At 43.9% G+C, this 18,552-nt stretch overlaps 2 protein-coding genes across 9 annotated transcripts in view; one reads left to right on the top strand and one right to left on the bottom strand.

Moving 5' to 3' along the window:
• gramd1c (GRAM domain containing 1c) overlaps window positions 1-7,759 on the top strand; it is a 51,281-nt gene extending 43,522 nt beyond the window's left edge. For all 6 annotated transcript variants that reach the window (XM_069890450.1, XM_069890444.1, XM_069890445.1 and 3 more), the window contains 4 exons: window positions 473-551; window positions 3,246-3,365; window positions 6,043-6,145; window positions 7,113-7,759. In XM_069890450.1, the coding sequence (XP_069746551.1) occupies window positions 473-551; window positions 3,246-3,365; window positions 6,043-6,145; window positions 7,113-7,190 (380 nt within the window). In that variant the 3' untranslated portion in view covers window positions 7,191-7,759. The remainder of the gene's footprint in view (window positions 1-472; window positions 552-3,245; window positions 3,366-6,042; window positions 6,146-7,112) is intronic.
• LOC138739052 (putative defense protein) overlaps window positions 1-18,091 on the bottom strand; it is a 33,621-nt gene extending 15,530 nt beyond the window's left edge. Inside the window, exons 1-5 of one of the 3 annotated variants that reach the window (XM_069890452.1) lie at window positions 17,864-18,087; window positions 16,918-17,030; window positions 12,316-12,431; window positions 10,587-10,645; window positions 8,328-8,558 (exon numbers count right to left, since the gene is read on the bottom strand). In XM_069890452.1, coding sequence (XP_069746553.1) covers window positions 8,473-8,558; window positions 10,587-10,645; window positions 12,316-12,431; window positions 16,918-17,030; window positions 17,864-18,047 — 558 coding nt within the window. In that variant the 5' untranslated portion in view covers window positions 18,048-18,087 and the 3' untranslated portion in view covers window positions 8,328-8,472. The other 2 variants (XM_069890451.1, XM_069890453.1) reach the window with 2 other exon arrangements.
• Between the last annotated feature and the right edge of the window lie 461 nt (window positions 18,092-18,552).

Genomic DNA, 18,552 nt, shown 5'->3' with positions numbered 1-18,552 from the left:
AGGATGTTGTGCTTACAAATGCATGGAAACCCTGCGTTTCGATAGAGTTGGTCTCCAGTTGGCTATGAGCAGATATTTGCAATGGGGCTTGTGCACAAGGGTCCTTCATGAACCACCCCTTCCCTCACCAATATCTTTTGGAAGCATTTGTTCTGGGGGATCTGATCTCTCCCATAATTCACTCCTATAGCCAGTGGCGTGATGCTGATACAGTATTTGTGGTCTTCATTTTTTTTGAAAAAAGCAAGTGTTGCGTAGGTAAATACTGTGGTCATTATTCCAAGGAAGCATTGGTGAACTGCCTCCAAATGCAGGTTTGAAGCTTGCACGTCGTTGCACCCCGCCCCCCCCCCCCCCCAGTTCTTGTGCAGCAATTCTGGTTCGGTGGACCTTTTGGGGTCATGTCTACTGGGTGAAGGTTTACAGGCCTGAACCAAATATTAGCATAATTTCACTTTTATTTGTATTACAGATAAAGAACAGAGTTTGGAAACTAAATCAGCAAAGCAAAATTGGAAGCTATCAAAGCTTATGTTGTCGATGAGTGTGATGTAAGTACATTCTGAAAGGCTTGTGTAAACATCTACAGGGGCACTATAAAGGCAGCTGGAGGCTTCAGATTTTATGACCCATATTTAAGAAAGGACATACTTGCTATAGAGGGAGTGCAGCACAGATTTACGAGGTTAGTTCCCGGGATGGCGGGATTGTCATATGCGGATAGGTTAGAAAGACTGAGATTAAATGCAAAGGAGTTTAGAAGGATGAGGGGAGACATGATTGAGGTATTTAGGATTATCAAAGGGCTTGACAGGGTGAAATCAGAGTACATGTTCCCAATGATGGGAGAGACTAGGACTAGAGGGCATAGTTTAAGTATACAGGGAAGGCCATTTAAGACAGAAATGAGGAGAAATTTCTTTTTACCCAGAGAGTGGTGGATCTGTGGAATGCACTGCCACAGTAGTGGGGGTGGGTTCGCTGGATAGATTTAAGAGAGAGTTGGATAAGGCTCTTGTGGGCAGGGAAGTTATGGGGATAAGACTGGGATTGGTTATTGAAAGAGAAAGATCAGCCATGATCGGATAAATGGCGGTGCTGGCTCGACGTGCCAACTGGCCGACTCCAGCACCTATTGTCTACTGACCCTTTAACATATAGATACCCAAAGCCATAACAAAGAAAAGTTACAAAACTGAAATGTTGCCTGAAGCGACATCATTCTATTGGAAAGGCGTCAAGAAAGATTTGTGAGGATGTGACCAGGATTGTGGGCTTGAGTTATAAGGAGAGTCTAGATATCCTGGGACCTGGTTCCCTGGAGCGTAGGAGACTGAGGAAGGACCTTGCAAGGTTTATAAATATGGCGAGGGGCATGGATAAGGTAAGGGGTGTCTACATTAGAGGGCATAGACTTGAGGTGAGATTAAAAATGGACTTGAGGGGCACCTTCTCCACCTAGAGGGTGAAGTGGAGTGAGGAAGTAGTTGGTCCAGGTATAATTACAATGTCTAGAAGACATTTGGCCAGAGATGTAGATAGGAAAGATTTAGAAGGTCATGGATTAAACATGGGACCAGCTTAGATAGACGGTCTTGGTTGGCATGGACAAGTTGGCCTGAATGGCCAGTTTCCAAACTGTAAAACTGTAACTAAAAATGTTGAGTCAGATACAGTATTAAATATAACGACCAAAAGTTTGGTCAAAAGAGAGCATCGAATCATAACCACCTCCCCGGCCACAACCTCTTCTCACTGTTATCTTTGGGCAGAAAGTACAGACTGTACCTGCATGAAGACCAGCACCTCCAGGTTCAAGATCAGTTTCTTTCTGACAGCTATCGGGCTCTTGGATCTCCCCTTGTTAAACTAATCATAAACTACTCTGGAACCACGAAAAGTTCTGTCTGTGCCATTAAAACTATCCTTTTATTTTCCTGCATTAACTATAACTGTGAATATTATTATCTATATATTTATCATCCTTTCCCATGCTGGGTAACTTAATGTACACCATTAGAATTGGTTTTTTTAAACAAAAATATGTGTTAGGCTGCAGCAAGGAAAGAATTCACTGCACATGTATAACAATAAACTCACGATTGTTAAATATTAGAAGGAGTGGAGGGGTTGAGAGGGGAAAATTCCAGAGATTAGGGCTTGGCAATGAAAGGTGTATTGCTGTTGCTGGAGCCATTAAAAAAAATCACCGGATCATTTCTTATCCTCAGCGACTGTCTATGAAGGATTAAATTCCATCTTAGGCAAGAGGACAGAAAGCAAGGCTAAAGATCACAGAAAGTTTGAAGTAAAGAAGGGCAATACTACAGAGGGAAAATGAGAATGATCCTGTTTTCAGGAATGAAAGGTCAACAGGAAGGGGTGAGCTGCGATCTGGACTTTGTCCAGCCTGGAGAGTGAGGTGGGGCAGGGATTGATTTCCATGGAAATGGCAATTCCTCTCATGCTAATGGCATGAGGTGGGGGGGGGGGGGTCCATTCCTTAGTTGTGTAGTAGAAGGAATATTGGCACAAAAAAGATTGGGAGACCACTCCAGGTAGAGGTGTGGAGGCTCCTTAAACACTTGGGAAGCACTCGGTGCAAAATACCTCACTGGGCTCACACACAAAGTACTGCTCCTCAAGTGGTGTCTCCTCTTTGCGGGGAACTTGTTCAGGAATTCAAGCACATTGTGTGTCTTTAGTTTCTCCTAGGCTCATCTGTAATCCTGTTGCCTGCTAATACAACTGCCTAGGTTTCTGCATTAATGTCTGTTATTTCCCATGTTATTTTTTTGGAGGGATTTGTTACACTTGCATTAAATAGAGAAGTTTAAAGTTTGGACATATGGAAGTGGTGTTTCAGTTGCATTTTGCCTGTTAAATGAATGCTTATTTTCCATATTGGGCCAGCGCCGCCGCCACCGCCAGTGGGCTGATATCGCCTCAAACTGTGCATCTTGGCGCCTCACAGTTCGGCGGGCAGCAACCTCCTTTGAAGAAAACCGCAGAGCCAACCTCGCTGTCAAAAGACAAAGGAGGAAAAACCCAACACCCAACCCCAACCAACCAATTTTCCCTTGCAACCGTTGCAACCGTGTCTGCCTGTCCCGCATCGGCCTTGTCAGCCACATATGAGCCTGCAGCTGACGTGGACTTTGTCCGCGAAGCCAAGCCAAAGAGAAGAGAAGAAAGATTTTCTATATAAGATGGATACTGACTAATTCAAAATTCTTCTGTTTCAGCCTCATTATCCTCGCTGCCTTGAATTTTGGTCTATTTGTTAAACTTCTGGATGTAGAAAATGTAGCCCAAAAGGTCTATTTGTCGAACTATTTGAGAAGTTCTGAAAAACTGAGCGTCAGGTACGTGACAGTGTCCGAGGTGGTGGCAAAAACAAAAAAAAATCTGGGATGTTGTGAGCTTAAGTGGTTTACATTTGTCATTACAGAATGATACCGGCCTCAATCTCTGGGTGGGTTAAAGAAAGGCCAATCGCATTGGCTTTGTTTCTCTGCCATCTTGGGTGAGCATGCACACAGTGCACCAACCCATGAGAATGCGCCATCCGGTGCTGCCCTCAGAGGGGAATGTGGCATCTGGTGCACCAGCCAAGGAGAACCCCCCCCCCTACCGCCCCCATCTCTTGCCAGACACTGTCTTCCCCAGGGGAATGCCCCACCCATAGGTTGTCACTTTTTGTGCTCTATTATGTTTTAGTCAAGAAAGTATTTTGAATCAATACATTGAGGATCAGCTCAAAGGATCACATCAATTATAATAGCACTTTTAAATCAAACAACAACCATCCATTTATACGTCCTATATTAATCTTTTTATTCTTCCCACATTCCCATCTCCCAGATGCTACCCCTCATCTACACATTGGCAAATTAACCTGCTAACCCTCGTGTCTTTGCAATGTGGAAGGCACCCGAGGAAACCCACACGGTCACATGGAGAACAGGCAAATTCCCCAGAGACAGTCAAGATTGAACCCATATCTTTCTGAGGTTATGAGCCTGTGCTTCCACCAGCCAAGTTATTGTGCCACCAACTTAGATCCAGGCAAACTAGTTGGAAATTTTTTTTCCCAAATATCACATCAATTCATTAAATCCAATGTAATTAAAAAAAAGCAAGTGCAAAAATTTGTTTAGATGAGCTCAGCTCCTCCTTAGCCAGAGCAAGTGTAAATTGAATTCATCCACCCAGTTGCTGGGTTGGAGACCTTGCTGTGGTCAGTGGTCAAATTTTTAGGGTTTTGTCCAGCTTGAGGGGCAGATCCTGCAAAGGACTTTCCAATATCGAGCACTGCTGGTAGATCTAATCACCTGTGAACAATGATAATGTAGCAGCTGCCTTCTGTTGCAGAGTTGTGAAATAGATTGAAGTAGTTTGTAATGTTCTTCTGTTCATATATAGCACTGTTTGTAATACTGGATGCGTTCAAGTCAAGGAGGATAGTTACTTTTGTATTTTTAGTTTACAGTAAGCAGCAATCAATATTCTGTTTGATTTGGTGAGCTGTGGGACAAATATTAGACAGGATACAGGAAGAGGAAACTGAAGGTCAATGATCAGCCAGGAATTGATTGAATGGTAGTGCAGGCTTGAGGGACTGAATGGCCTGCTCCTATACTTAGCATTGCTATTATTTTATTTTTTATAATAATACTGTAAGGTGGTTATAATATGAATGTTTGCACTGTGACGCTGCCACAAAACCCCAAATTTCGTGACCTGTTCATGACAATAAATTCTGATTCTATTCTAGAACAGCACAGTATAGGCCCATCAGTCCTCCATGTTGTGCTAATCTATATAAACTTACTTAGCAAATTAAAATGTGTGTGTGTGTGTATATATATACTCAGTATATCTTTGTGGATGTGCATATAAAAGGGTTATAGATGTGAGGTAGGAAACATTTAGTTTGTTGAGTAGCTTTATATAGATTGGCACAACATGGAGGGCTGATGGGTTTATACTGTGCTGTTCTATCTTCATATACAGTGCTCTCCATAATGTTTGGGACAAAGACATTTTTCTCCTTTATTTTCCCCTCTACAGTTTTAAATTTGTAATCAAATAATTCCCATGTGAGAAAAGTGCACATTCCAGATTTTATTCAAGGTTATTTGTATACATTTTGATATAGTCTCCCCCATTTCAGAGCACCATAATGTTTGGGACATAAAGATCATGGGAAAAAGCGATAAATCCCTCCATGAGTGCTCCGTGCACGCAGCCCTTTCTCTGCTGCATGGAAATCTGGGAGAGCAGATCTGCCATCGCTTTTTCCCACGGTATTTATAAATCGTACGCGATAGCGCTACCAACTTTCCCAACCTGTGTAAATTGTGTATTATACCTCTACCAACTTTCCCTCACTGTTTAAAAATTGTCTGCTATTCCCATTTATTGCTAGCACTTTCCCACGGTCCCTTATAAAGGTTTATATAAATCGGCACAACAACCACAGGGGCTGAAAGGCTCATATTGTCCTGTACGTAAAGCTTAATTATGTAATAATTATGCATGATTGATTTTAATTAAATATACATTGATCAGGATTTAGGGCAGGTCCACCATCATTCAATGCGTCATGATGTCGCCGGGTAGTAGAACAGTCCTAACCCCAGAGATGGCTCCTTGCAAGTGTAAAAGCGTCCAGTGTCCCAGTTAGAAGTGGTCAAATGTGAAAAGCTAAACCCCCATTCCTATCCTGGGACACTGAATGGTGGATTTAGTAGGGACGCAAGTTTAAAAGGGCCTCATGATAACCAGTTAAAAGAGTACGGTTAAATCACTAAAACCAACTTGACACCATCGGTCCCTCTCTGGCTGATTTATTGGACATGTCGGATTAATTTTCCAGCAGTAATTCAAAACAACAATTCCCATCTACTAGAAAAGGGATTCCTGACAAAGTATCCAAGTCTGAAACATAGGTAACACTTTACTTCCTATGGTGTTTTACGAGCACATGTGACCTCGGCATCTGCAGGTATTTAACTTTATACTTGGTGTTTTTCACAGTTTGGATCAAAAAATGATAAAGCAGGAAACAAAACACAAGAGTTCTGCTCAACTTGAACAGCTGCGGGCAGTGATCAAGGATTCCATTCTATTGCTGGAACAGGTACAAGGAGCAGTTCTATCTTGTCTGTATGTTATTTCCAGGTACTCTGTGACAAATTCTCAATTATAGTGGTTCAACATTCCTTTTTATTATTTAACATTTTTGAATATCAACTTGGCCGTTTTATGTTTTAATTTTCAATGAATTCCTGAGTGCACCTTGAATTTAAGTGTCTCTTCCTTCCCTACATCCATTCCACCAGCCCTTGTCCTTTTGGGTCTCTGAGAATCAAGGTCCAAGGTGGAATTGCAAAGCTTTATTTCAGATGGCCACGACTTCAGCTCAGTGCTCAAACTCCTCTATGCTTCTCCTTTCTGATGTGCCTCAAAACTTTTTTTTTGGGACCAACCAATCTGATTATCTTTTGTCTCATTGATGCTCCGGTTCTGAGCGTGCTCCTGGTGCACTTCATTCCTCGAGAAGCTGCAGTGTTGTATGCCTTCAGGAAGGAGCTGGTTATTTCTACTGGGTGACGTTATGGTGTTTGGGTCTTTGCTCTACATTTTCTCAGCCTTGTAAAGTTTATGCTCCCAAGCTGAGTTTATCCAGAATAATTTGGCTTGGATCGATTTTAATTACAATTTAAATTCAGTATGCAGAGGAACACAGAGCTGATTGGGATATGTTAATGCCGCCTTCCATCTGCTGCCACTAAGTCCGGAGGGCAACTTACTTTTAATGCCCACCTCAGATGCCAGAGGAATTGATCTCCAAGACATTGGTGCTAACATTTCCACATACGCTCCTCCTTACTATACATTAATCAAGCTACAAGCATTAGGCAGAGCACTGAAGATGTGCATTTAACATAAAATAGCATCTTGTGGGTTGACCTATAACAAATGTAATTCATCAGAGAACACATTGAAGTGCTTGTAAGCATCATGCTTGAAGTCAGATCTTGGTGCTGGTGTTGCAGGGAAGTATTTAACCTTTCAATTTCATTGCGCTGTCTCTCATTTTGCAGTTGAAAAGTTCACTAGCAGCAATTCAGAAGAGTTTTGAACTGCGCAGTCAGACTGTGAAGAGTGCAGGTGAAATCTGAACAAACCATTCAACATCAAAATACTCGTTTATATGGTGCCTTTCTCAGAGTACAATCCAGAGATGATGCACTTGTGCCCAATTACAATCTGATGGTTAGTGTGCTTCCAGTCATCAAACCTGATGCGCAAATCATCAATGCACACTTTTTCTGCGTTGAGTGGAAACTATTCTGAACTAATTAACTTACAGCTGTTGTAAAAAAATTAGTGCTTTGATATTCAGTTATTGCACTTTAATTGTCAATTTATGGAAGGATCTTTTTGATGTACATTATTTAAAAGCGAAGTGCCCCTACAGTTGTTTTTTTAAAAAATAGCATTCATCAGGGTAAAATGTTGTCTTTTACATTTTGGAACAATTATTACATCTGTTTCAATGGACATTTAATGATGTCTGATGGCTGGATTTGCTTTTGACACATCTGGCTACCTTGTTCATTCTAGTACCTACAAGAATCTCCAACAGATACATTAAATTGTTCCTGACCACTACAATGAGAAATTATTTTTAACTCTAGTTTTAATTGAATTGTATTGTCAAAACAATAAAGTTAAAGGTTTAAGACAACTTGATTTTGTTGTGTGGATGCCCGGAAGCGCTTGTATCAGTGCAGCACAGGAAACGATCCTTCAGCTCATATCCGTACACACATGATCCAGAATATAAACCAAAACCTCTGCTGTATGCACATAGCTCAGTGTTCCTCAATTCTCCACAGTCATTCTTCTGTCGGGAAGCTAATACTTGTAGTATCTGCTTCCATCATTCCTGGTAGCCCATTCCAAGTACCTACCCCTTCTTTTAAAAAAAACCACATCACCTGCACACCTATAACTATCACTACCTCTATTTTATAAACTCCTTGGTTCACCACTCAACTCAACCTTTCTAGCTCATACCCTCCCAATCTCACACCCTAGAAAATCTCTTCTGCATACTTTCCAAACCCTACACATCTGTAACAACCAAAATTGCACATGGGTGTCTTAACCAAAGTTTCATAGAGCTTCAACATTACTGACTTGCACTCAATGGTCCACCACTTGATCTACTTCCATGCCCACTTTCAATGAGTTGTGTTCCTAAACCACCAGATCCTTCAAGAAACTTTTAAATGTGGCTCCTGTGACAATGGTGAAAGCAAAGAACATTTTATTTGATTGCAAACAAAATTCTGCATATTTACATTACAACAATAGTCAAATTTTAAATATTCAAAATTCATTATTCCTTCAATTGCAGAGTTGTAGTCAAATGCTTTGATCTGTGTTTGCCTCTCTTCAAAATGCAGCCAACCATGCTAAAGGCCACATCACCATCACAGCAAATCTAGACATGATCGTCATAACACCAGAACAAGCAATCTCTGAAAAATAGGAAACCAGTTTAGGGGGAATGAGAGAAGAAACCACATTCTTCCTACATGATCTGACTGTAGCTGAATTCAAGAGCCAATAAATTTGCAGCCTGGAGAAATGAAGCATGCAGAGAAATAACCACCATACAAGGCTTCCATAAAGAACTGGTCAAGAATGACCAGAAAAAGTACTTTAAATTTTGGAGGACAAATTCTGGGAGAACTTTTGTGGTGGTACACCACCAGCCTGCTGCAGGGGCAACCTCTGTACCTGCAGGAGTGTACCACCAGCCTACTGTAGGGGGCACCTCTGTACCTGCAGGAGTGTACAACCGGCCTACTGCAGAGGGCAACCTTTGTACCTGCAGGAGTATACCACCAGCCTACTGTAGGGGGCAACCTCTGTACCTGCAGGTGTGTACCACTGGCCTACTGCAGAGGGTGACCTCTGTACCTGCAACCTGCAGGAGTGTAAGGGGACAGGACAACACCTCACTGGCTGTCAATCAGTCAGCCTGAATGGATCAAGCCCCACCCGGGCAGGTGTTAATCATCCTCCGGGATATAAGCCTGTGCCGGCCTCCCAAGGCCTCACTCAGAGTTGCTGCAGCTACAGCCAGCCTGGCTCTGTGGAAGTCTTTGTAGATTAAAGCCCATTGTACAGTCTTTACCTTGTGTGGGTCTGATTCTGCCTAACAGTGCACCACAACTTTCTCTTTAATTTCTGGCCAAGGAAATAGAAGAGAATTTGATTTAACCTCGCAAGAGTGTAGCACTCACCTAGCACCCTATTACTATCTGTCTTTGATAGACGCAGTACTCAAAATAACTTTGATGGGTTAAGTCTCCAATGCACAGCTCACCATCAGGCAAAGGAGGGATCTTCTGTTCTAAAGGAATGGGAAAGCAAACCTTCCAGCCACTTGTACATCATAAGGGAGGGTACACCAGGGATCACATACAATTGGTATTCCTTTAGATCAAACAAGAGCTGCAATACAGTAGCAATTCCCTTCAGCACATGGAGAGTTCACCAGAGTGCCAATAGCCACAAAGGATGGTTCTGCAGTCAATCCCAGGTCTGAAAACACAAGGGGGCATAGATTTAAGATGCTTGTAAGTACAGGGGTGAGGGAAGCAAGAAGCAAGTTCTTCACCAGAGTGTAGTGGGTGCATGGAATGCACTGCCAGCAACAGTGGACAATAGGGCAAAAGATGCTATGAAATAGGCACATGGAACTAAAATTAGAAGGTTACGTGGGAGGGAGATTTGAGGTAATCGGTAGAATAGATTAATGAGTTGGCACAGCACCATGGGCTGAAGGTACTGTAGATTTTTATGCCAATCTGGTTTAATGTACTGAAAGCAGCACTTGGACGGCAGAACAGTTCAATGTTTCAGACTGATAATTTCCCTCTTCCTCCCCACATCTTTTAACTCTTGATCAAGTCTCAGTGACAAAGCCTTTTGTATTTGCAGAAAATGAAACCTCAAGTAGCAAGAATAAAGTGGACTCTTGCAGCATTTTTACAAAACACTTGATTCTACGTTCAACATTGAAAAGCACTTTCTTTAAAGCAGATGTGGAAATGCACTTGAAATTTGATATCTCAATGCCAGTTGAAGTTAAATTAACCCATGAAAGGTTTGCATTAATGAATCAGGCATTCACAGAATTTCTGTAGCAGAAATGCCACAGGCAAAGACTACTGCACACAAGTTGAGTGCTCCCAGTCTTCAATCACACAAGGAATCAGCCAGAAATAGGGGATCCAACAGAGCAGTAAAAGAGTATTATTGTTCCCTCACCCAGGGCATGGCAAGATGGCGTAGAAAGAAGACGTGCAGTTCCACCTCTTCCTAGTTGAACTAATTAATGCCCGAAAGTTGTGAAAGTGGTTAAAAATAGTTTTTACAGGTTTCTGAACAATGACTACAAATGTGAAGAAATCGAAGACACAGCTACAGAAGAAAGTACCTTATAAAAATTCTTCATCTTAAAAAAATTTGCTTAGTGATGTTGAATGTTTACTTACCCATTTCATCAGATTTTAAATTAACCCAGTAAATTTCTCTGCTCTGGGCCACAGTTGCTCTGGAAAAGAAAGCATTAGATAATTATTATACATGATCTCTGAATAACTCCATCCTTCTCCATAGCATTGCACCAAGGGTGAACATAGCCCAACCAGAGAAGAGAGAAGCTGTTATAAAAAAAAACAGGAACAATGTATCACCAAGATCTGACTCACCTCAGCAGGCAATTTCTCCCCAACTCTTCCCCCCCCCCCCAGCAAATATTAAATGGGACAATATTGCATTCCAAAATACAAACTCAGCCAACGCCACCCTCCAAGCTCAACCGAGGATGAAATGTGTTAAATGTCTCCCCCTTCAGAAAAAAGACCCACTAAGAAGTTTGCCAGTGGACTTGAGAAATCCTTACTAGATTTATATTATAGTGTACATTCTCTCTTTCCTCTTTCTCTCCCCGTGCCCCCCCCCCCCCCAAGAGCACAAAAACAGGCCCATTGGTCTGGCAGAAAATGCCCCACTCACTTGAGTCTCATCTGCCTGCATCTGGCCTACATCCACCTTAAACCCATCATATTCATGTGTCCCTTTAAACCTTTCTTAAACAATGGTAATCGTATCAAACTCAACTACCTACTCCAGAAGCTCGTTCCATAAGCCCTACAACATCAGAGTTTTTTTTTAAATGACCCTTTTAGGACCCTATTAAATTCCTCCGTCCCCTTAAACCAATGTCCTCTGGTTCTTGATTCCCCTACTCAGAGCAAGAGACTGGAATTCTTGTAATTTTAGAAACACTAATAGGTTGGTTGATAAAACTCCTGTGACCATTTTTTCCTTCCTCCAATCACCATCTCCAGTTGCCTTGCACCTTAGGATACCAGAGTTTAGACCCAATTAAAACATCAACTGCAAGAAGCGATGCTTCTCTCCCGATTGTATACCTTAGGTGGATTTGCTCTTCCCTCTCAAAACAGCCTCTTTCTTTGGGTGGCTGCTCAGCTCTTGGCAAGGAATTGTGACATCCATGTACAGCAAGACTTGCTCCTCTCTGAATATGAAGGGTTCTCCAAAATATTTCCTATTTTCTGACAATGGAGGAGGCTTGGACCCATAATACTAGACCTCATAAGAAATCCCGTCAGTCCCATTTCTGCGTAACAACTTTGCTATGCCATCTACTTCCCCCCCCCACCCCACCCCATGAGGGGCAGTTAAGCTTCCAGCACTAATGTCTCTGGGCTGTGGGATCCAAGTCCAAGACAAAACCCACAGGAAGAATGTACAAAATCCACTCATGATCCCCCATTTACAGCAGTAGTCAAGTAGCTATAATACCACTGCACCAATCTGCTGCCCTCATTGTTTACACGAGCAAGAAAGAGACAGTAACTGCAAGAAAATTGTTGGGGAGAAAGAAAAATGTGACAAGAAATATTCATTAAATTAGGGGCCATCCCAGCTTTCAGCCAATGACCACATTTGATTGCAGGAGGTCATGCAGCACTAGTGACACCAATTTTGGGGCAAGAGGAGGTAGATAGAAGTGGTGGGGAGGGTATTAGTCAATTTGCTAGTCAGCTGGGCCAGGTTGGTCAGCCAGAGGCCTGTCATATTTCCAGAGGATATTCCTCTGCTAAAGAATCAGCGAGATCTCTGGATACCTGCTCAAAGTTAATTGGCCACTATTTGGTTTAATAAAGCAGGTTCAACCAGTTGCAGCATACTTACACGAACTCAACTTTGACACAATCCTTTGAGGGTGGTGGATTCCATGTGTAGACAACATTTCTGTTTTTCGGATTAGTGTTTGAATGAGTGATTGCACTGTTTTCCTTGTTGAAACACTGGTAATGCAAGTGAAAGTTAATACATCAGAAAAAAAAGCATGTTGATGTTTCCTCATTAGGAAACATTTCAGCTCAAAACATTTAACCCCAAAGAAAATGTGATTAGAGTAAAAAGGTCATACTGCAATTGTACAACCTCTTGAGAGGCCACACTAATGGGTCGGTTGATGAAATTTCTGAGGCACCTTGGAGTCCATACACAATTTTAGTTTCCTACCAATAAAAAGGGTGAACTTATAATGAACAAAGCAAAGACTCTCCGGATGTACTTGTGTTCTGGGGGCACTCCATCACACAGAAGACCAAACAGGCTCAGCCTCTTTCTGAGTTTAAAGAATGGAAACCTCACTGAAATCTACAATATTGCAAGTGCTCAAAAGGGTACTCACAGGAGAGATGCTTCACCCAGTGAAGGGTGCATTTGATACCAAACGAAGATAACTGTGTTTAAAGGATGGCAAGCCATTGAAACTCTGGCCAAGAGGGCTGTGGTGACTCAAACAATGATTGCGTTCAAATTGAGACTGGTAATTTTCAGGTCATGGAGGAATCAGGGGATGGTATCTTATTAGTAAGGGTATCCAGGGAGAGGGGGATAAAGGCTGAAAATTGGAACTAGGTGTGAGCATAATTCTGCTCAATGTACAGTCATGGAACAGACTCAATGGGCCTAATGGCCTGTTTCTGCTCCTTTAACTTATGAAGTGGTGATGGGACAAGAAAACGGCACCCAAAAAGAAGACAAATCACAATCATTAAATGGAGCAGGCTAAGTGGGATAAATTATGATTCCATTTCAATTCAAGCCAAATTCAGGTGACATGGGATGCACTACCTCCCTGGAGGAAGACCAGTGGTCAAATAGATTATCCTCGGCTTCCAATGTTTTTACCTTCCCTTCCCACTGCAGCAACATCCAGACTACACTTCCATACCATGGTTCACATTCACGTTTATTACACGCTTACTCATAGGCCTTAATGGAAGTCATCTCATTCAGCTTCCACTCCCCAGAACTTTACCTGCTCATACCCCACCTCTTATTTTTCCCCTCACTGAAATGAAGTAATTAATGCTGTTGTGGTGATCACCAGTCCACTGGGCCAGGTAGACAAGACATGATCCCCCATTTACTGTAGCATCCAAGCAGCTATAGTACCACTGCACCAATCTGCTGACCTCATTGTTTACAAGAGCAAGGAAATTGTTAGGGAGAAAAAAAAATGTGACCAGAAATATTCATTAAATTAGGGGCCATCCCATAGCACAACTTCAGCCAATGACCACATTTGATTGCAGGAGGTCTTGTAGCACTAGTGACACCAATTATGGGGCAAGGGGAGGTAGATAGAAGTGGTGGTGAGGGTATTGGTCAATCTGTAATGGCCTGCTTCTGCTCCTTTAACTGCACCTTTAACTGCAATGCAGGCTTCCCCATAATGGAGACAGTCATGAACCGCTCTAGAGTCCTCACGAGACTGCACAACTTTTTACGAGGAGCAGCTGAAGGATCTCTGTTCCATTGGAAAGGAGATTTTTCATGCAAGGGATGAGATCTGCCAGATTAGAGCCTCCCTCAAGAAAACTACAGGTCCATGGGTTATTTATAAGTCACCTCACATTATCAACACTTCCCAATGGCTGGCACACTGCACTGGCCTTCAGGATGGTGATAAAATGCCAGAAATTTCAATTAGACTTTGTACCAGGTGTCACACAGGTCTTTGTATAAATGTTGGTGAATTATGAATTTTTAAAACAACTTTAAGAAAATGCAGCAATATTGAAAGGATGAGAGGGAAAACAAATTGTGAAATCAACCACTGTACCTTTTTACTATAATTCTCTTCCCAGAATTCGATTCGCCAGTGATTCTCACCCTCCCCTAACCTCCTCCACCACATACCTCCTTTAGTAATCCCATAGGTGCTCTATGGTTAAGGGATTACTTAAAGTGCTGAGTAGGGGGAAAAAAGTTTGAGAACCACTATTTTAAGGAGACCAAAACTGGAGATGTGTTTCCAGATGAGGCATCATCAAATACCCACAACTGTTCTTGAAGGACAACCTTTGCAACACAAGCTAAGAGCAGTGGATTGTATAATGCTCAAATTCCCTCAGAATTGACCAATAGTTCTTGCTCTTCAACCAAAAATAGCTTTTTCAAGTGTCAAGCAGAACTAGACATCCCTCAAAGGAACAGGGAAATGGGGTGAAAGGGAAGGATAATGAAAGTGTTTGATTATTCAAGTAACCTCAATTATACATTACACCATTGCATTAAACTCTCATCCTGTCCTGCAACAATCTTAAATGTTTAATACTCAAATTCAGTTCAGTTGTTTGAATCTCCCTCAAGAGTTCTAGATTCTGTGGATATGGTGTTTCATTCCCTCGCACCGTTCAGAACATGACCAACCTAAACAGCAACAAAACATTACTTCTTCCACCATGATACGCTCTATCAATGACTCCAAAGCCGTAAAGTGAGGAACAATGGACTTTATTACACTTTAGACTTGTAGCTGGCCCGATTCTAAGTGCTCGACTGAGGACAGGGAGAGGAAGGCCGACCTTTATTCCAGGGTCACAAGGGGAGGAGTTACCAGGGAGTGAGTCACCAGTGGGGGATGGGCCAGCTATCCATCGGCAGTTACATATTCGTATTACCGCAATCACCCCCTCGTTTAAAACAAAACCCCGCTGGGTTAAAAGTCCTAAAGGCTCAGTCGGGCAGGTGGTCTCCTTTGCCTCTGTGACCAGCACAGTTCCACTGTTGGTACAATGGTTGGCTCCATTGTCAGTTGTAGAGGCTGGGGAGGGAGGGCTGGATCCATTGGAGGTGGGGTTTGGTTGTACTTGGGGGCTGTTGTGGTGATCAGAGAAGCTGGGGCAGGGTCTGGGGAGTATGGAGTGGTGGGTGGGGATGGGTTGCTGAACTGCACCGAGTCCCTGACGGGGGCAGTATAGGTGTAGGTAGGACCTGGGTTGAAGGGGGTGGGGAGTGGGCAGGAGTCTACAGCAGGTCCAGGATGGGGACCTTGTCCTCATGGCTGTCCAGGGACACCATGAAGGCATACTGAGGGTTGGTGTGCAGGAGTTCACATCTTTGACCAATGAGTTGGTCTTGTGACCCCTTGCATGTTTCTGCAGGAGGACGGGTCCTGGGTGTTGAGAGACAGTGTGGTTCCAGTCGCTGACTTCCTGGGGATGGAAAACATGCGTTCATGTGGGGTTGTGTTGGTAGCGGTGCATAACAGAGATAGGATGGCACAGAGTGCTTCCGGAAGGATGTCCTGCCAATGGGACACTGCCAGGCCTTTTGATTTAAGAGCCAGAAGGACAGCTTTCCAAACTGTGGTGTTTTCCCTTCTTCCTGGCCGTTCCTCTGGGGATTGTATCTGGTCTTCCTACTAGTGGCAATGCCTCTAGCCAGCAGGTACTGCCACAATTCATCACACACAAAAGAGGTCCCCCGATCAATGTGGATGTAACTCGGGTACCCGTAGAGGGTAAATATGCTGCGGAGCGCCTTTATGATGGTGGGACAGGGGGTGGCAAAAGGGAACTTGGAGTACTCATCAATGACATTCAGGAAGTGTATGTTCCTGTATGTTCTATGTGGGTCACGGTATAGTCTGTCAGATTGCAACAGTTTGTCCATCCCGTGTGGGAAATTTAAAGTATAATAAATTGATAGGCTCTATCAATAACTCCAAAGATGTAGCATGAGTAATGAGGGGCTTACTCATTTGAAGGGATGTTTCCAATGGTGGGGGAGTCCAGAACCCGGGGCCATGATTCGAGGATAATAGGCAAACCATTTAGGACCGAGATGAGGAGGAATTTCTTTACCCAGAGGGTGGTGAATCTATGGAATTCATTGCCACAGAGAGCAGTAGAGGCAGGTTCATTGAATAGATTTAAGAGGAAATTAGATATATTTCTTCAGAAAAAGGGAATTAGGAGTTATGGAGAGAAGGTGGGGACGGGGTACTGAACTTTAAGATCAGCCATGATCTCATTGAATGGCGGAGCAGGCACGAAGGGCCGAATGACCTACTCCTGCTCCTATCTTCTATGTTTCTATGTTTAGACTTGTAACCCTAACCCTAACCCAAGTGTTCGACTGAGGACAGGGAGAGGGAGGTCGACCTTAATTCCAGGGTCACAAGGGCAGGAGTTATCAGAGAGTGAGTCACCAGTGGGCAGTTGCATATTCATATCACCACACACCAGGCTTTTGACAACTCTGCTACATTTTTTCTAAATATCACAAAAAAACCCCAAAGAATCTAAACTCTGTCCTACAATAACAATCATTGAGCATGGCTATCCACTTTCTATATTCAAAGGGAGGGTGGAGAGGATGAAAAATCAAGTATCGATGTATCAAATCTACACCAAGAATCCCTTGTCTTCATAGAAAATGTTCATTATTAATGGTGTTAAACAGGCAGCACAGAGAAAAAATCGTTCATACCGCAATGGTTTTGGTATTGCTTGGAGGAATACTCCAGTTACCGAATGAGACACTGTCACCTGGTTTCTTGGCTTGGAGGAGAAGGCCTCTGTAATCTGGTCCCATTATTGTCACTGTAAAAGACAAGGTGGTTTTGTTTTAAAATGCAATTTCTTCTTAAAATAACAAAACCTGCAGGCAGGCAGTTGCAAGGAGCAAAGTTGGCTTTCTGCATCAGGTCAGATCATAAGATGTACCAGCAGAAATATGAGCCTTGCCATTCAATCATGACCTGATCCACTTTAACCACTCCCAGCCTTCTCCCCAAAACCTTCGGATGCCCTGGCTAATCATGAATCTATCAATCTCAGCCTTAAATACAGCTCAAGCATCCACCTTGGGCAATAAACTCCACACCGATTTGCCCAGAGTCTGTCTAAAGAAATGTCTGAGGGATGAATTTTAATTTAGAAATACATCACAGAAACAAGCTGCATGTACTTGGAGGAAACCAGAACACCTGCGGAAGCTCACACAGGTGATAGTGGATTCAAACCCATAGCATGGATGGGTCGAAAAGGTCTCAGGGACTGGGCTGAGCCATTACTCAAAATATCAAGTTCATTAACCCCTCCATCAGTGAATTTCCAGTGTCCATAAGATGCAGAACATCGGATGTGCACAAAGGTGAAACCAGGAATGACAGACAAAAGGACTTCAGTTTAATGCAGAAAAATGCAAGAGAAACTCAGCAAAGAATCAGAACCAAAATGCGGGCTTGCCCCCTTTGTCAAGGACAGCAGGCAGGAGCTACGGACCCCGCTGCTCCATACACCCCTCAACCCCACTCCTCTACCCCCCAGTCCACCCGTCCGACCCCGCTCCATTCCTCCTCCCCCCCGTCCGATCCCGCTCCATTCCCCCCACCCCCCGTCCGACTCCGACACGATGCCGCTTTCCCACCGACCTTGCACCGAGCCGTTGAGCCTGGTGACGTTGAGCTTGTGCGGCGAAGGGCCAGTTTGGCCGCTGACCCCATTGTGGAACGGGGTCATTTTGGAGCAGGCACCGAGGGGCGCGCCATCGGACAGCGCCGCGGCCAGAGGCAGGCACAGGGCGAGCAGCCCCACCGCAGCATGGCAACCCAGCATGATGCCAACACACGCACACTGTCGGTTCACCTGCACGCCCTTATAGGGGAGCACTGGGGGCGGGGTGAGTGAGGACGGAGTCTTCCGTCCCTGAGCCCGCGCCTATTTCGAGATGTGCCTCGTCAAAGGGCCTCGTTCAGGTGGCGACGCTGAAAGCGCAGCGCTGGCCCTCTGAAAGGGATCGTGCTTCAGAGCGCACTCACTCCTGTCCCTTCGGGCTGTCAGGGTTGGGATGGCTGGCTGTCAGAGCTGGGCAGCCGGCGCGGGCTGTCAGCACGGAGACGTCCCCACACTGATCCCACCGCCCCGCTCTCTTCCCACAGTCCTAAATCTGGAGTGGCCGGCCTGACATCCTACGCCGGGGGGCAGGGGCAGCTGCGAGGGGGGCTGTCAGGCGCTCGCCAGCTGATTGTCATCCCCCTAAGCAGCTGCTTTCAGGCGGCTGCATTCAGGTGCGGGGGGGGGGGGGGTATCTCAGTGCTCTTTGACAGGGGAGTATGTCAGG

Source organism: Narcine bancroftii, chromosome 7 (assembly GCF_036971445.1).
Source record: "Narcine bancroftii isolate sNarBan1 chromosome 7, sNarBan1.hap1, whole genome shotgun sequence".
Lineage (NCBI taxonomy): Eukaryota > Metazoa > Chordata > Chondrichthyes > Torpediniformes > Narcinidae > Narcine > Narcine bancroftii.
This window is presented reverse-complemented; position numbering and strand designations above follow the sequence as displayed.